Here is an 18,236-nt window from a genome sequence, read left to right on the forward strand (position 1 = left end):
GACCAATGTAGCTAAGGGATTCATCAGCTGCATGCTACGGTGTAAACTAACCTTGATTGGTTTGACTTGACATTAACAATGAGCCAAACCAAACTGATTTTGAAAGCAACTGTGAAGATGGACTGGTTCACTGAAAGTAATTTAAGTCTGCATGCCCTGATATTAAAAGTTAATCAAACTGATTCCAGTCAATAATTGTGGGAAATAAATTACTTACTTTCACTACCAATGAACTGATTTTGCATGGGGTAGATTGTTGAATTTTGCATAGTATCAGACAAATATTACTTCCTTAATTATATGAATGAAGTAGCAATCGATCATATTTTGATAATGTTACGTGGTAAAAGTGTATATATATATATATATAACTTAGAGTGCAAGACTGACCTTATGAGATCATTGATGATCTAAATCGGGAACTATATATCCAAAACTAAAAGTAACCCACCCTGGTTAACTACTGTCGTAAAGTTACATGCATGTCTTGCATATGTACGTATTCTATATTATATATGATGCAGTCAATTTATGAAATTTTGGACACGACTTGACTTGTTGAATTGGCATTAGATCGACGACCAAAGTTGTCTTACGCAGTTGTTAATAATTACTTTGGCTTACAAAACAAGCTCTGTTAATTATACATGCATATATTTCCTACCATCAAAAATGGTTTTGCTGACTTTCGATTCATTTGCAAGACGTGACATTGTGGAATGGGGCAATGTGGTAGCTAGCTAGAGTACGTGACATTGATATCTATGTAATTAAAGAATAATTGAAAGAACATATATATGACAACAACATATAGAGCCTCCTAGCTTTACAAGGAACTGACTCGATCACCGGTCACCACCACCTTGGAGATCCATTCTTCCAATTAAATGGGATTTTGACCTCTTCCACTTAATTGAAGACCATATATTATATCTAATTATATGATCCGGTCAATCTTAACTAGCTAGCTAGCTACCCACTTATTTTTAATTGCTAGCTTATTATACGTGGTTATTTTCTTCGATCGCGATCGGGCGTTCTCTTTGCGTATTAGCTTTGCGCATTACAAAATGCTAGAAAGAGTACACACTTTTAGACCACTGGTAATAGTCAACAATAATTTACGTACGTAGTTCAAAGATACTAGTATAAACTGATATATATACGGGGTTTGTCACTATAACCTACCTAACAAAGATGACAATACGTTCACCGATGATTGGATATCTATCACGTACGTACATGCACGCACGCTACAACATATATATGCGATGAATCAGTAGTACTTGTTGGTTCATTTGCGATCGTATAAAAAGTTTCTCTATATCGATCGGCCAGACTCGTGAGATCGAGGAATTCATATTCCATTTAGTCCCGCGCGCAATCATTCATTCATGACACCTCTACGCCGGCCTCTCATATATGCCTCTTAATTTGTCGATGGAATCGAATACCATTGTCGACTCCCTAGCTAGATCCACCACCCATGCACGCACTCGATTAACTAATTACTTGGGCATTGGGGGTAGGCTAGGGATGACAAAAACGAAATCAAAGTGAGAATTGAAATCCGACTCTATAATGCTTTCTTTGCTTAAAAGTCCATGCATGGGCGTCCACCGAATATAAAAAACCCAGCACGTACGTGATAAAGCAGCACCTTCGATTCGATCATGAAAGCAGCCCAGCTAGCTCTGTTAAAAGAACAGCTAGCTAGCTTTCCTTCCACGTCCCAACTCGCTGGAAGTTGCAGCTGCAGGTTCATTGCTAGCTCTTTCAACACGTACATGCAGTAGCACGTCGTGGTCGGGTCGCCGACTCAGGCACTCATCAGCTCCAACTCAGCTCCCGGCCTACCACCTCAGACCTCGATCACTCACACCCGGCCGCGCGGGGCCCACAGAATATACTACGGATTGGTACAGTTGCCCTAATATTTGGACGGCCGGGAAGGCTTCCGGCCACGTCATCGTGCAGCGACTGTGACATCAATGATTGGAAAATGGGGAGCAAAGGGGATGGCGAGGGAGATGTTTTTGTCATCGACAAAGAGGACGAGGTTTTGCCTCGTGTATCCGAGGTGCCCAGTTGACTCTCAAGTCCCTACGTACCTTTACTGGTTCTGTTTTAACTTTGCTTTCATATATTGGAATCTTTCTCCATTCTTTCCTACAACCTTCCTTCCTTCCTCTCTTTGTGTTTCCCTTTTCGATTAATTGTTAGCCTAACAATGGTGGAGGATTGAAAGACGGATATCCAACCAAGTCTAGCTGAAACGAATTGCCATAAAACGGCAAATTTTATGCGACAATTTTGTACGTTGTTAATAGCTAATGAATCGAATAACAATAAACAAACAAAAATATCATAGTAAGTACAATTATAAATACAAATGAGAATGCTCAATTCTTGCATCGATTGCTAGAAAGATGGGCAATTCCTAACTGGTCGGGTTTGATTTTAAACATCCAACTTATTGATGAATCGTTAGATTTCAAATTAAACCTAATAAGTCTTGAATTGGAATCGTAATTAGTAATTTCTGAGAGAAGGGTTAATAGCTAGTTTTGGGATTTACGATTGTTAATTAGTAGGTTAAGTGAGATCACTAGTTTTTGTATTTGGTCAGTACGTAACTACATAATTATTTTTCTACAATAACTATAGACATTTGTTTCAGTACTTATGGCAATGCACTATATGTATGAGATAGATAATTCCATTTATAATTTACTATTTTGTTTCTTCATGTTGGCTCCATGCACTGGATTTATGTAGCCATGTAGGGGTCGGAAAATAGTAGTTAGGATTGTTTCCATTGGAGATGTTCAAATTTTATGTGAAATCCCGAATTTTATGTAAATAATTAATCTAGACTATATATAATTTATTTATTTATATATAGATATATATATATGTGAGTACATGTTCGTTTTAGCAACGAAAATAAAAGTTCTCTTAGAACTAAACAAAAGAATTTTCAACTAAAAAATAATTAGAAGAAGAATATAAGACTTCAAATAAACTGAATGTTCCAAAAGTTTTTGTTAATTTGTGTTACAAAGAATCAAATAGAGACCTAGTTAACATCATCTGTGCTAAAAAGAGAAAAAGAAAAGAAGCAGTGTTTATTTGTGATCATCTTTGGTACAGAAATTACATATAGCTGCAAATTATTGGACACTTGATATTAGTACATGTTTTCTCAAGCTACATTAGATCATTTTCTTTATTTGTAAACTTGTGCTTCATGATTTCCTTGAGAATTGCTGATTTCAAAAAGCTTCCAACAAAGTTTTGCCCTATTTCATGTGTTGTTTTTGGATAAAACCATTGGATTTAACCTACAACATTTACACATCAACAAATCAGAAAAAAATTATAATTACATATTGGATTTTATTTTGTCTTCTTTTCGCTAGCTGATAGCTTGTGTGTAACATAAAGTTACACATGTTTTATTGATTCACCTAGTAGATAGCTTGTGTGTAAAACATGAGTGTAACACAAGGCTAGGTTACACATGTTTTGTTGATTCACCTAGTAGATAGATTGTATGTGACACAAAGTTACACATGTTTTACACATCTTAACCTATACTAAACCACACTTTTGCTTGTGTTTTGCACACTTTTGCTTGTGTTTTGCATGTAGTTGCTGAATGAGCAGCTTAAAACTTGGTCTCAAATAAGAAGGGAAAGTTATGGGGAATCTCAAGTTTTGTTTTATAAACTTGTTATCTTGCTTTGATCGAGTTGTTTATATTGTTGTTGAAGGTGGTTATATTATGTTTAGTTTTTTATCAAGTTATTATTTGATCATATGTTAAATAAGAAATGAATGAAGTTATGGGGTTGAGGCTATTACGTACTTGAAAGGGACCAGCAATATTTGTTTTTGTATACATGTAGGGAGAGAAGCCTTTCGATGTTATATTGATAAAATGATCTTACGGCAAGAAGACATTGGTGACCAATAATAGTAGAAGAGTATCAACAACTGAAACCTAAAATTATGTGCATGCACTTATATTGAAATTATGTGCATGATATTTGCTCTACCGAGTCTTTTGGCTCACCCCTCTATGAATTTGTGCAGATGTTACACTTGAGGGATATAAATAATTTAAAGTGTAGGAGGAGGAAGAGTGAACAATTAGCTTACTGTTTTGATTCATGACTATGTAATAAGGCTTATTCAATAAGCTTACTTTCCTGTTTGTTGTAAAAACAAGACTTATGAAATAAAATTCTCTTTCACCGAGTCACTTTGATTCTAAGTTTTCTACATAATTTCTATTTGCCAAGGTTCTCTTAACTTTGACAAGTCGAAGCTATCCACGTCTTTACCCTGAAAAAAAAAAAATTTCTCAATTTCTGAGTCAGGGTGTGACATTTTATTTCTTTTAATTTGGAAGATCGATTTCTACTAGTTAACTGGTTACATACATACATTAGTTTTGTATTAAATATTTTATCTTACCTAGTAATTAACTAGCAACGTCCTGGATTCCCTTTTGACAAGAAAATACATTGTTACAAACGAACTACATTTACTCTTTTCTTATCATCATTTCATTTCATTGCTTTTGAGATGGAATAATTGACCTCAAAATTTAGGGCCTTCAAGAACAAAGTTGTGCATTTCATGATGTGAGTCTTTGAGAAAAAAAAGAAAAGAAGAAGTTATATATAGTTCATGTAAGTCGATCGTTTATGCATGTTGTTCATATTTATGACTAAATTTCAGATTTTCATGCTCCATATATTTTCTTTAGACATGCAAAACACAAATTTATGAGTTTATGAGTTCGTGTATGTACTTTACTGTATCACACGATCGACTGAAATTCACAATTGGTCTTAATCGTTAATCAAGTTGATAATTAAGCGCGATTGGTCGTAATAATTCATATACAGTATGCATGGTTCGTTTGTTAGTTGTCTGTGACTTGTGGTCGATCATAACAAATCCTAGCTACTTCTAGCTCTCGCTGGCTGCGCGCTAGAGATCTGGCATTTTCTATTAAATTTTATGCAGTTTATATAAGATAATCTTCACGTTTCTAGTGTTATGCTTAAATTTTTGGTGGAATTTTGAGAAATTTTTTTAAGACTTGGTTAGCTTGATTCAAGTACCTGATGAGGACCTTCCTACAGGCTACATCAATATGAATTCCTTGACTGAAGGAGAAATTTTAAATGTGGTGACCTATTAGCTAGTGTCCTCCAACAAACAAGTCACTTTTATTATGAGAAAATTTGTTTACGTGACTAAAAAATTAAGTGTACGGCTTTAAATTAAAACAGAAAATAAAGCACGCAATAATCCATCAACAATAAAGCATATTATTAGCTTCTCTCTTCTACCGACATGAAAAATCTAAAAAGACGACTACCACCGCATACAATCAATCCAAGCTAACCGGTTACTTGCGATAAAACATCATTTCCAACCCAAATTTGAGTAGGATCTTCTATATATTCATTCCACTTTTCAGGTTTTTACTATACCTCAGTAAATCAGTAATCCTGTTCCGGCCAGGAGTTCCAAAAATATCAAACCAACAAATTAACAGATCATTTCTCATTCCGGTAAGGCCATCAAGAACAAAATATACGCGTACGACGACTCTCTACAAATTATGGTGTTGTACATGGTCATTACTTCCAAATACATCGTACCTGGTCTTATATGGTTCTCACGAGAAATATGCGACATATATATTGATGGACGAAATATTGTACTTCCACTTGTAAGAGAAGGAAGAACAAGTGAAAGCAACTCATCACTAGTTTTCTTTCATTTGGTACGTGTACATCTATTTAGGAATATTAAACTCGATCTCACCAAATCAAAATATATAGAATTCGGCTCTTGCCTTCTCGACATGTTGAAGGGTTATTAACTTCTTCTTCTCTCTCTCTCTCTATATACATATGAACAACTGAAAATATAGATATTGTCACTTAATTTGATCGAGTAATGTGTATTTGAGTATGCAATATCACGAATGTGAAGTTTTTGTTTTAATTTCTTCTGCCAATACGCAAATCCAACATGCCGCGTGCATGATTTCGAATTACTGATCACTGTTTTCCTAAACGTAAAGCCATCACTTAGTTGAATCATACCTAAATTGTTGCCTATCTAACAAACTTCGCAAAACTTTTTTATTTTCTGTGTGTTTGTAATTAATTAGGAAGAACGGATGAGTCACTTTTCATTGCCGCAACCAGATGAAAGTAACGGCATGAGCTGCTGATAATTGGAGTTAAACAAAACCAAATAGTAACAAATATATATGAAGAAAAACAAACTAATACCACAATCTCAGATGAGCATGTCATTATGTGGTCTTTAATTATGTCTCATGCTACAAGTTTGTTTTTTAAGGTACCTTAATTACTCCAACGAATCCTAATTAAGCTGCTTATGATTTTCTCTTCCGGTTCTAAATAGCTAGTCAGACTATATGCTTTAGTGTTGCGAAAGATCTGTATGTAGGACAGAGGTACCATGTCGTGGTTGGTAGCGCAGACTAGCTAATTAGTGTGCATGCATATATAAGGTGCTCTAGGTATTCAATTTCATGAAGAAAATTTAATTTAACACTCAAATCTTTTTATTATTATTATTGATTGATCGACCCTACCGTCATGTAGTCACGCAGGTTTGCGGTACATGAAACTTTAAATTTCTTGAGCTTAATTGAAGAATTAAATTCAGTTTACTCCCATGAGGTTTGGGAATAACTTCATGTTAATCCCTATGCTTTCAGTTTCATCAGTTTACCCCTCAAACTTTTGAATTTTCCTCAAGCGTGACCAATGTCCTATATTCTGTCCAAATCGGACGTTAACTGCTGATAATTTTAAGAATTAAATTCAGTTTACCCCCTTGTGGTTTGGGGGTGACTTCATGTTAGTCCCTACACTTTTATTTTCATCAGTTTACCCCTTGAACTCTTCAATTTCTGTCTGTCATGCCCAAATTCTCATATTCCGTTTGAATTGACCTTTAATTATCAGCAGTTAAGGTTCGATTTGGACATATAAGGTCCGATTTGCTCAAATTCTAGATACTGGCCTCACAGTTAAGGTTAAAATTATCAGCAGTTAACGTCCGATTTGGACAGAATATAGGACATTTGGTCACGCTTGAGGAAAATTCAAAAGTTTGAGAGGTAAACTAATGAAATTGAAAGTATAGGGATTAACATGAAGTTACTCCCAAACTTCATGGGGGTAAACTGAATTTAATTCTAATTTTAACCTTAACTGTGAGACTCGTATCTAGAATTTGGGCAAATTGGATATTATCTGTCCAAATCGAACATTAATTGCTGATAATTAACGGTCAATTCAAACGGAATATGAGAATTTAGGCACGGCAAATAGAAATTGAAGAGTTCAAGGGGTAAACTGATGAAAATAAAAGTGTAGGGACTAACATGAAGTCACCCCCAAACCACAAGGGGGTAAACTGAATTTAATTCTTAATTGAAAGAAATGAAACCTACCACATGATCTATTGTCTTTTTTTGGAAACACATACTAACTATCTATTTGATGTTGCTTAATCAATTTTAGTCAAAAAGTCACCCTCAAATATAAATGGTATAAGCAATAATATAGGGTTTAAGAAATATTGTAAAACCCACGAAAATTAAATTCATTTCACTGATCAACTAGGGTGTTAATAGAGGAATATGATGCCACAAGCTTGGCAGAGGATGTGGAAACCTCGTCTTGAAGGGATGGATAGTACAAGCACTCGACATTTGACCCATATTGAGGTCCAAATCGAGTCAGTTTTGGCAATTTGGATCCAAACTGTTGGAGCGATGATTTGAATGGCGATAGAGATGGCAGCATGAAGAAATGGGAGGACTAATTTGGGGCACCTATTGGGTTGTGTGCCCTTAACATTTCTATTTGGGCATGGCCTACAATGTTCACTAAGGTTTTGACCTTTGAGCTGAGTTTTAATGGTAACGTCTTAAAGGTTGAATTGTCTCTTATCATGTAATGAATTTTTCTAAGTGTGCCCTTAACATTCCTATTTAGGCATGGCATACAATATTCACTAGGGTTTTGACTTTTAAGCTGAGTTTTAATGATATGATTAAACGTCTTAAATGTTGAATTGTCTCTTGTCATGTAATAAATTTTTCTAAGTGTGCCCTTAATATTTCTATTTGGGAATGGCGTACAATGTTCACTAGAGTTTTGACATTTGAGCCGAGTTTTAATGATATGCTTAAATGTCTTAAATGTTGAATTGTCTCTTGTCATGTAATGAATTTTTCTAAGTGTGCCCTTAACATTTCTATATGGGCATGGCGTACAATGTTCATTAGGGTTTTGATATTTGAGCCGAGTTTTAATGGTATGTTTAAACGTCTTAAAGGTTGAATTGTCTCTTGTCATGTATGTAATGAATTTTTCTAAGGGTAAATCATACATAATTATCTTGCTTATCAATAAATGACATGTCATATGTCTTCCAAAAAATAGTAATGAGCTGGTACTTGACATAGAATTCCAGATTTCTCAATTTTAATTAAGAAATGTTGAAAACATACCACATGATATAACTGTCTTTGTTTGGAAAGCACATACTAAATAGCTATTTGATGCCTTGACCTAGTTTCTTTTCTTGAACGAGACAAGAGATAGAGAGATGAAGGCAATTGAAACTTAACGCGGACGAAAAATTAATCATGCCACATGACGTAACCGGTTTTATTGGCAAAGTACCTATTTAATACCTTCACCCAATTTTCCCCCTCTTCCATCTCATGGACCAAACTACATTTCATATTTAGCAAAAAATATGTGATGGCAACAAAAGAAGTTTATGGGTAAAAATTTGATGCCTATGGTCTCATACTTTCTCTCTCTAGCCATTTTTTTTATGGAATTCTTTCTAGCTAGTTGTATTTTTAAACGTCTAGTAGTACTTTGTATCAAACAAAAAAACAAGTCTAATACGTTGTAATTTTCATAGTCTTCAATTCACATGTTGTGGATGACATAGCATGATAACACCTGTGACATTTTTGGAAGGTTTCCAATATTTTTCTGAACAAACGGGGGGAAAAAAAAACCAGTAAACGTAACGTAAATTCAGCAAAACTGCTTTGGTAATAGAATTCCCTTTCTACCCCTATGTGACCTCCATGACTCCCACCACTCTTTAGCTAATGGGTTACTTTTTCCTAACCAAGTCCCACTTGAAAACGGAGACTTGACCGATCTGGTGGGTCGTGGAGCGCGTGACCCGGTGGCACGAGCTTCGCGCGGCTTTGTGAGAGAAAGCGAGCCACCTTTTCAGAGGTGGTGGCACCACCACTAGTGGCGGGGGTTGGTATGTCTTTTGCCCAATTATCGTTCGAACCTTCTTTTTTCAGACCTCTAGAGCAGCTTTCCAAAGAAAAGAAGAAAGGTGTGCTCTAAAGCACGTGACACCCGTTCACCTTCTGTGAGGCTACTTTTGTTTTTACTGTGAGTAAAAAGTGACAAGAACGACATGTAAATGTTTTAATTATTTTTACAACAGTCTAAACCGTCGTGTTTTGACTTGAAATTAGTTTCAATCACAACATTTTGTACTAACTAACATCATAACAATTTGTAATTTTCTTCAACGAATTACTCATCAATTATGAGTAAGGTGGTGTTTCTTGAGAGAGACGAGATGAGACTCGATCGAAAAGAAAATGAGTGAACATTCGCTTGAGAGGCGTGATTCATCAAGTCAATTCTCCTCGACGTTTCAAGTTTTCATGAAGTCTACGATCCGAAAAAATCAAAGAAATAGTGAGATGATTGTCATTATGCATGAACAAGCGACTCATTGGTGAAAGGGCTTTTATATTTGCTTGTTGATATTTAAATTATTTGGTGTGGTGTTTCCCTTTTCAACAACCAAATAAGCTTCCTTGTTAAACACGTCTACTATGGTTATTCGTCAGTTTTTTTTTGGGTCTCCTCGAAACTCTCTATAAATACCCAAACTCTCCGCCTTCAGATCCTTCCCTTTCCCCCATTCTCTTATTTCTCTCTTTCTGTTACATCCCGTATCTCCCCCTCGCCATTTTTAGGGTTTTCCAGCTATTTTCTCGCCGAGGTTAGAAGGACACAGCTCTGCTTTCTCCCTTCCCCATCCATATTTCCTTTCTGATTCTCATTGGTTTCTGAAATGTCGGTCCCTCTTTTGATTCCCAGGTTTCGGATTCTTTCTTGATTCAAGATCTCGATCGTTAGCTCTCCTGTTGGTTGATAGATAAAACTGAAGCCCTTCGTTTCCTAGCTAGCTCCTAATTAATCAGGTCATTATATACTATTTTCTCAAATCTCTTTCATTCGTTTGTGTCGGTAATTTTCTTGTTACCGATCATAGATATGCAAATGCTGTTCGGATTTCCAGACGGATTTGCCTGTGGAGGAAACTCCTCACGTATTCCGTCGGTTCATGATCAAAATCAAAACTATTTGGCATTCTTTCATTATGTTCTCTTCAGATCGATCTTTAAGCAAAAATGGCGGACCTTTTAAAGTTTGTTGCATGAATGGTTGGCCCTGGAACCATTATTTGCTGTCGATGTTTGCAGACATGGTTTTGGGACCGTCCATGATCGTATGCATCTGGTTTCTGTATGATCAATTATTTTTCATATTTTGTGTTTGTTTTTATGAATAATTAGGAGGTTTAGTCGGCGGAATATATCATGACGTATATGCTTATAAGAGTGATCAAAGAAAATGACTCGACAGCACAGATTGTTCTTTTACCTTATTTTATGAATTTATAATTTGTCGGTTGCTGTAACCAATGAAGAAAAGGAAAAGATGTTGATTTTCACAACGTGTAACTTCGATTATTTTCCTTGATGTAACCCATTAAAGAAAGACAAGTTCATGGACTTTGAATGAGAAGATGCATGTATTTCTATTTGCATTTCTGGGTTCTATTTGCTGTATATGTTATTGAATAAGTAACATTCATGATTTGTCTTGCTAGCCATTCTAAGCAATCTCTTTCTTTCTGGTGGATACTCAGAAACTATGAACGTTCTGATGAATCTTTAGTTAACTTTTATTTATTTTTATTTGTTTTTGGTGGGGATCAAGTTTCTATGTTTTGTTTGGGTAGTTGTGGTGTCTTGTCAGCACCAGAAATTATGTTATCTTAATTTTTATTATTGTTGTTCGACTCAAGCTATTGTGAAGGTTATGAGTTCTTAGATCTACTTCAAAGTGAAAGCAACTAAATTTATCAATTTTTGAAAAGAAAAAGATATATTATTATACACTTAAGTGACCCAACACGATCCCAAAGTGAGTCTTCATATTACAGAACCCTGTTGCGATCTTCATCCTCTATCATGTAATTCAATTATCGGATTTATTCACTTCTTTGATTAACCTGACCTGATTGTTTTTCTTGTGACTATATTGTTTTCTATATTAGTATAGAATTCAAGCATGTGATGTGTATCATGTTTGGGTTTAGTTTCCTAATTTTTGAAATGATTAAACACTTCTTTAGGATGATTTATCACTTTAATCACTGTATAATCTTGGAATAATTGAACTCCTAATCTCATATGGTTCCACAGCATGTTTTGGATTATATCTGTGTATAGATGATTTTTGAGCTATATGTATATTGATAACGCTCCACCAAGTGCGTCTGCTAATGGACAAATTGTGTAAGTTTTATATAAAATAAAACCATGAAAAAAGAAAAAGAAACAAGAAATGGCACCATATGTTTGTGTTCTGTAGATAAGAAGATAATACACTTATGGTTGGAATATTTTAATTTATGGGTCATAAACATTTCACTCCTATTCTTTAGTTTAATGGTTTATATCCTTCTGGCAGTATAAGAGTTTGATGTTTAAAAAGTTGGTGTATGTTGTGCAATCTAATTGCATTTCATTCATTTTGAGTCTTTTCCGGGTAATCTTTTATTTCTTCAATAGAAGCCATTTGTTATTGTATCGATTTTTCAGCTGAGATCTGCTGTCAATCTTAAGGGAACAATAGAAGATAACAATCTGGCTCCTTAGTTTGTTCTTTTTCGATATATCTAGTTTCGAGCGTCTTAGCAATCTGCTTAGCTTTAGAAAATTGCTGGTTTTCATTCGACATCAAGTAAATTAATAGGAAGTTCTATCACTTCTGTTCAGCAGTGACCATTTTAGTTGATTGTAAGTCAAGAAAACTTGTGTTTGTGGTAGTTTGGGTCAGAATTCATTGGGGTGGGGTCTTTGAAAATAAGCTATCAGTACTCCCTATCTAAACTATTGTTCTTGTCTAACCTCATTTAAAATCAAATTAGGTAACATACATCTAAGGTGTGAATTAGTAAACTATGACAAGAATCTATGTATTAATTTATGTGTGTCCCTATTTATCGTTCGATACTGTCCGATGAGTTTGACTTTGCTTGTTTTTGTGTCTGGTGTTGTAAAGTGTACATATGTAACCTGTGAATTTTTATGGGTCTAGTAATTCCTTCTAGTATAGTTCCTTCCTTGCAGCATAGACTTGAAATCTCAATTTTTATATTTTTGAGCAATGAGTTTCAAGTGCTGCCAGTCAATTTGAACTGTGTTACGTTTATCCCTAGTGATTGTGAGTAATGCAGTTGAAGCACAAAATTTCATTTGCATTCAGAGATATTTAGCCAATTTTTATTGTTCTGCAGGAAGAGCTTTGACACTATCTGTTGATATTTGAAAGCACAAGTCTTTTCTTCGAAGATCTTTCTTGATATATTTCTATGAATGCAATGTCATTCTGGGGATGAGAAGGTGTGCTTCGAATGCTTATTCTGTTTTTGCACATTGATGTTCTAAAATTGTTGATTGTGTCTTTGCATTTGATACAATAATATCGTCTACAGATTTGAGCAAGCCTGTGCTTAATGGACTGCTCACCCACTAGCTGTGACAAGAAAACATTAAAGAGGTGGTTCTTCATAGACAAGAGAGTCGGGTAGAAGTATCTCAGTTTCACAGCAGAGTCTGTTTTTGACAGAGTTTCTTTCATACCAATCCTATACTGTAATTGTACCTTGTAAGAAAAACCAATCTGGATCCGATGGAGTTGAAGACAAACCATGCTGCTCCTGTTCTCACCGATCCTGCACCTACTATTAGTAAGTCAAGACTAGGCATCCATTCTAGTTTGTTGCCATATTCACAGCAAGGAGCACCATTCTCTGGCAAGTATATCACAATTCCAAGGAAAAAACCAGGAAAGCTTGATGATGTCTGGTCCAACGGTTGGCTTGATGCCATGAAATCCTCTTCACCTCCCAGAAAGAAGCTCAATAAGGATTTCAGTGTCGAGGTTGCTTCAGATGATACTGATAATTCTTACCTCTCTTGGATGGTATTTTGTTGCTTCACTTTGATTTTTTATTTGTTTGTCATTCCTAATGTATTTGCATTTTGAACTTATTTTCTCTGTGATGTGCAGCTTAAGCATCCATCAGCACTCAATTTTTTTGAGCGCATTACAAATTTTGCAAGGAACAAGAAGATAGCGGTGTTTCTAGATTATGATGGGACTCTTTCGCCCATAGTTGATGACCCTGATCGTGCATTAATGTCTGATGCTGTAAGAATTGCATCTTGTTGTATAGGAATTTCAAATTTTTATCATCTTCTGGTTCTGAAATCATACATATTATTGGCAGATGCGTGACGCTGTAAGAAATGTTGCAAAGTATTTTCCAACTGCAATCATTAGTGGAAGAAACCGTGATAAGGTAGCACTAGCATTAGTATTATATTTTGCTTTTTATTGCTCAAAGTTAATATCATCTTGTCCAGTTGTTCTTTATATGGTTGTCATCAGTCTGATCAAGCAGGGTGCTTATGTTTCAGGTTTATGAATTGGTAGGACTAACAGAACTTTATTATGCTGGTAGTCATGGAATGGACATAATGGGTCCTGTTACTAATACAAACAGTGTGAATTCTACTGACAAACAGGTAAACTGTCAGTGAAGTCCTTCTGTTTACCCTTCAAGATTATTCTCCATGTCAAACTGAACAATTTCTATTTATTTCGATCTTGATATGGTAGGGCAAGGAAGTAAAGCTTTTCCAACCTGCTAAAGAGTTTTTACCTATGATCGACGAGGTGAATATTTTTTCATGTTTATGGAAAAAGATTCACATTGACAGTGTTGACATTCATACCAGGAGATTGATTGATTGCTGTTCTTTTGTGCAGGTTTTTAGAACCCTCGTTGAAAACACTAAGGAAATCAAAGGCGCAAAAGTTGAAAATCACAAGTTTTGTGCTTCTGTACATTATCGTAATGTAGATGAGAAGGTACCAAATAACTTCTTTCATATAGCTCAAACAACTTAATGTTACAGCTTACATTTCTTACCTGTTTGGTTGGTTTTGGCTTCTCTTCTTGCTACAGAACTGGTCAACAATTGGTCAACGTGTTCATGATGTCCTAAAAGACTACCCTCGTTTACGATTAACTCATGGGCGGAAGGTAATCACCAGTTGCCCTTTTGTATTAACTCCATTCATAGATAGGTTCAAATAATTCTTTCATCTGACAATGACTTTTGGACTTGCTATTCCTTGTATTTATTTTCCAGGTATTAGAGGTCCGCCCTGTAATTGACTGGAACAAGGGAAAAGCAGTTGAATTTCTGCTTGAATCTCTTGGTAATAATTCTCTTTCTGAAATGATATTACAAATTTAGCTGTGCACAGTGCATCTAAATGGTTCAATAGTCCGGATTGAAACTGACACACAAATTCTTGTGTAGGGCTAAATAGTAGGGATGATGTGCTTTCAATATATATTGGTGATGACAGGACTGATGAAGATGCATTCAAGGTACGTAAAATCAAATCCACAATAACTAAAATTGATCATCTTACTGTGCGACTCTTGTAACTTTCATAGACAGTATATGGTACTAAGACAGCTTCTTCACTGTTTCAGGTCTTGAAGAAAGGTAACCGAGGATATGGAATTTTGGTATCTCCTACTCCGAAAGAAACCAGTGCCTTTTATTCTCTCAGAGAACCAGCAGAGGTTTACTCTCTCATCCATAAAATTCATGCGTTGTGTGAAGGCTGATATCAACGGTGTGCACATTGTCTTCATCTGATCTAACCGAAGAGTTGAACTTTATTTTGCAGGTGATGGAATTCCTCAAGGCCTTGGTGAGCTGGAAGGAACAGGAAGAAGCCAATTGAGCTTGAACATGGAGCACTTAGTGATTTGAATATAGTATAGGCTTTTGGTTTTGAATATTGTACTCGAGAAGAACTCTCATGCGTTTAAAAGCTGGCTGGTTTATCAATAGTCTCAGTTCAGTGCTTATCAATTATTTCATGTCGATCATTTAAGCTTACAAGAAAAGTCTTTTCGTGCTAAGATGTTTAGTCTGATGAAGTTATATATATCCAGGAAGACATTGCTAAGGCAATGTTGGCTGCTCATTGTCGCCGTACAGTAATCTCAGTGAAGCATCACATCAGAGCTTTTCATTCATGTTTTGCACAAGTCGCATGCTCAAACAGCAATCCCGCTTCTCTCGCTGTTAACTTTTAAGACGAATGCTAGCAACTTTCTCCGTAAAAATCCCTGATGGTCTTAAAATAGGTTATGGACCTACAAGCCCAAGCTGCACACACACTGAAGGAGTGAAGGGCCCAGATGAGTAGATCAAAATTCTCAAATAACAACAACAAATGAAGGAAGCTGACTTGACTTGGGTTAAGATATTATTGTCTTTTTTGTAGCGGAGAGTACAATACCATAGAACTTGTTCCTATCTCATTCATCTACCTTAACTCCAAATAATTCTTCTCCTCGTTATCTTCATCTATATTATCCAGATATTATCCGACTCCTTATGTAAACTACTCTGATTCCAGATCAAGCCACAAAAATGTACTACAGACATAGAAATCCTGTCTCTACATTTGTACCAATACATTAATGTATGTACCTTAGAACCATACATCAAATTATGACATGACCTTATTTTATCGAAAACAAAATTATTTTCCATCCAGAAGAAAAAAAAAAGAAAAAAAAAGTAGATCGGTGAGTGCATATAAAAGACACACACCGCATCAGTAACTTGCAACTCCAACTGACTTGTTGTCGAGACCAGAGAGAGAGAAAATGTCAGTGTCGTTGCAATCTCCGCCTTCCTCAGCAATCTCCTCGTCTTTGCATTTCCAGGGAAGAAAGCTGAGCTTGTTTAATGGATCCAATCTGCTCTTCACCTCCCGCCCATCACTTCCTCTCCTTCGCGCTTCCGCTCTCGACACTGGTCACTCCTCACTCCTCTGCTCTTTTCTACTTGTTTGATATTGTATTTGGGTTGCTAAGTCAATTTGATTTTCAGGGTCCGCTACTGAATTGGACGCCGTGTCCAGCTTCAGTGAGATCGTTCCTGACACCGTCATTTTCGATGACTTCGAGAGGTTCTTTTCACTCTTCTTTCACTCACAAACAACTAGTATTTGAAATTACTATCATTTTCTTGTTTGCATCCATGTTTTGTTGAAATGTTGATACTTTATTTGCTTCCTTCCTTTTTGTGTTAAACTGATCAACTAAAAATGATCTCGTAAAAACATGCATTTCCCCAATTGATTGAAGGTTTGGTTTACTGGTTATCTGTAAATAGGTTTCCTCCAACTGCTGCTACTGTGAGCTCTGCTCTACTCTTGGGTATCTGCAGTCTTCCAGACACCATATTTAGAGTAAGCATTTCTCTTCGGAAGATGAAATCTTGATTGCGAAACCTGTGTTTACTTTATATTAGTTAGTCACTGATGGTCTTTCATTTGGTCTAGAATGCTGTGGATATGGCGCTGGCAGATTCCGAGTGTAATAAGCATGAGAATTCCGAATTGAAGTTGTCTTGTTTCTTTAACAAGGTCCGTTGTCTTGTAACACAATCATTTCGCTATTAGCTTGATCTTGTGGTTCAGAATTGTGTTCTGGTTGTGTAGGCTTTAGTTAATGTCGGTGCTGATTTGGCAAAACTAGTTCCTGGCCGAGTGTCCACTGAGGTGGATGCACGTCTTGCTTATGACACACATGGGATTATTAGGAAGGTACTGGCTTTTCTTTGTAACTCAACTTTTTATTTTTGCTTTTTAGAGATAATGCTAATGGATTGGAAATCTATTATGTAATCACTGATTGTCACGAATGATATCTTGGTTGCTAGTATATCTCAAACAATGAATGCATTCGGAATCCTCAGATTATACTCATTTCTTACTTTCTTCTTTGTAGCAGTTACTTTACAAAATGATAATTTTGCCAAGGTTTGTCAATTTGTTATTTCATTGAGCCCTGTCATGGTTGGCGCTGTAGTTCTGCAATGACATTTCAATAGTTTCTAACTTAAGTGGCTTTGTCATTGGAGAACACTATTTTGCTCTGCAACTCTCGTTTTGTTTTTTCTTTGGTCCAAGAAAATGCAAATTTGGATGCATAATATGTGTGAGGCAAAAATAATATGGAAATGTTGTTATAATTCGTATGCTGCTTGTTGTTTTTCCCAACATTTGCTTGTCTGCCTGTGGTGTCCCTTTCAATTTTATGCCACTGGATTTTTCACTGTTGTCTGAATGGCTGTCTGAGACAATTGGTTTATAAATATGCAGGTGCACGATCTACTGAAGCTGTACGATAGAGTTGATGTTCCCCCTGAGCGTTTGCTGTTCAAAATTCCTTCAACTTGGCAAGTAAGTATCAGATAAATAGTGAAATTTCAAGTTGCGCTTGATATTCTATTGTGCATGAATGTATTTATCTTTTTGTCAACATCACCTGTAGTTGTTGATTTTGTATTCAGGGAATAGAGGCTTCTAGATTACTAGAATCTGAGGGCATACAGACGCATTTGACATTTGTGTACAGGTAAAGGTTCTTGTAATCAAACTGTTTTAAGCATGACAACCAGCTTCATAAACATTTCTTTGTGCTTAATTCAGAGACTTAAGAAACAAATTAATTTTGTGCTTTATTACGGATTGACGATTGAAAGATTATACTTAATTGATCATGAACAAAATTTTACAAGAAATGATCTTTTACAGTTGTAAAGGAGGATAAGTTTTAATGAGATCTTCTCTCTCTGTATTATATATATATATATATATATATATATATATCTGTGTGTGTGTGTGTATAACACACATACA

The 18,236-nt window shown here is 35.7% G+C and overlaps 2 protein-coding genes across 2 annotated transcripts in view; both read left to right on the plus strand.

Moving 5' to 3' along the window:
- The first annotated feature begins 10,240 nt into the window (after positions 1-10,240).
- LOC101314657 (probable trehalose-phosphate phosphatase F-like) lies at positions 10,241-15,540 on the plus strand. The gene is made up of 12 exons (XM_004298611.1): positions 10,241-10,336; positions 12,724-12,829; positions 12,922-13,412; positions 13,500-13,640; positions 13,720-13,791; positions 13,910-14,017; positions 14,112-14,168; positions 14,262-14,363; positions 14,461-14,538; positions 14,648-14,717; positions 14,822-14,892; positions 15,001-15,540. Exons 3-12 carry the CDS (start codon positions 13,119-13,121, stop codon positions 15,136-15,138), a joined length of 1,131 nt encoding a protein of 376 aa, XP_004298659.1. The 5' UTR covers positions 10,241-10,336; positions 12,724-12,829; positions 12,922-13,118; the 3' UTR covers positions 15,139-15,540.
- A 618-nt stretch (positions 15,541-16,158) lies between these two features.
- Positions 16,159-18,236, plus strand: part of LOC101314946 (transaldolase-like) — a 4,839-nt gene continuing 2,761 nt past the window's right edge. The window contains exons 1-7 of the mRNA XM_004298612.1: positions 16,159-16,345; positions 16,421-16,499; positions 16,706-16,781; positions 16,875-16,958; positions 17,034-17,138; positions 17,697-17,777; positions 17,888-17,952. Of these exons, the coding sequence (XP_004298660.1) occupies positions 16,195-16,345; positions 16,421-16,499; positions 16,706-16,781; positions 16,875-16,958; positions 17,034-17,138; positions 17,697-17,777; positions 17,888-17,952 (641 nt within the window). The 5' untranslated portion in view covers positions 16,159-16,194. The remainder of the gene's footprint in view (positions 16,346-16,420; positions 16,500-16,705; positions 16,782-16,874; positions 16,959-17,033; positions 17,139-17,696; positions 17,778-17,887; positions 17,953-18,236) is intronic.

Source organism: Fragaria vesca, linkage group LG5 (genome assembly GCF_000184155.1).
Source record: "Fragaria vesca subsp. vesca linkage group LG5, FraVesHawaii_1.0, whole genome shotgun sequence".
Lineage (NCBI taxonomy): Eukaryota > Viridiplantae > Streptophyta > Magnoliopsida > Rosales > Rosaceae > Fragaria > Fragaria vesca.

Bases quoted from the DNA above. Each gene is read 5' to 3' on its own strand.
- LOC101314657 (XM_004298611.1), top strand. From the start codon at position 13,119: ATGGAGTTGAAGACAAACCATGCTGCTCCTGTTCTCACCGATCCTGCA. The intron at 14,539-14,647 runs GTAATCACCAGT...TTTATTTTCCAG, and splicing joins GATTAACTCATGGGCGGAAG to GTATTAGAGGTCCGCCCTGT. The intron at 14,893-15,000 runs GTACGTAAAATC...TCACTGTTTCAG, and splicing joins CTGATGAAGATGCATTCAAG to GTCTTGAAGAAAGGTAACCG.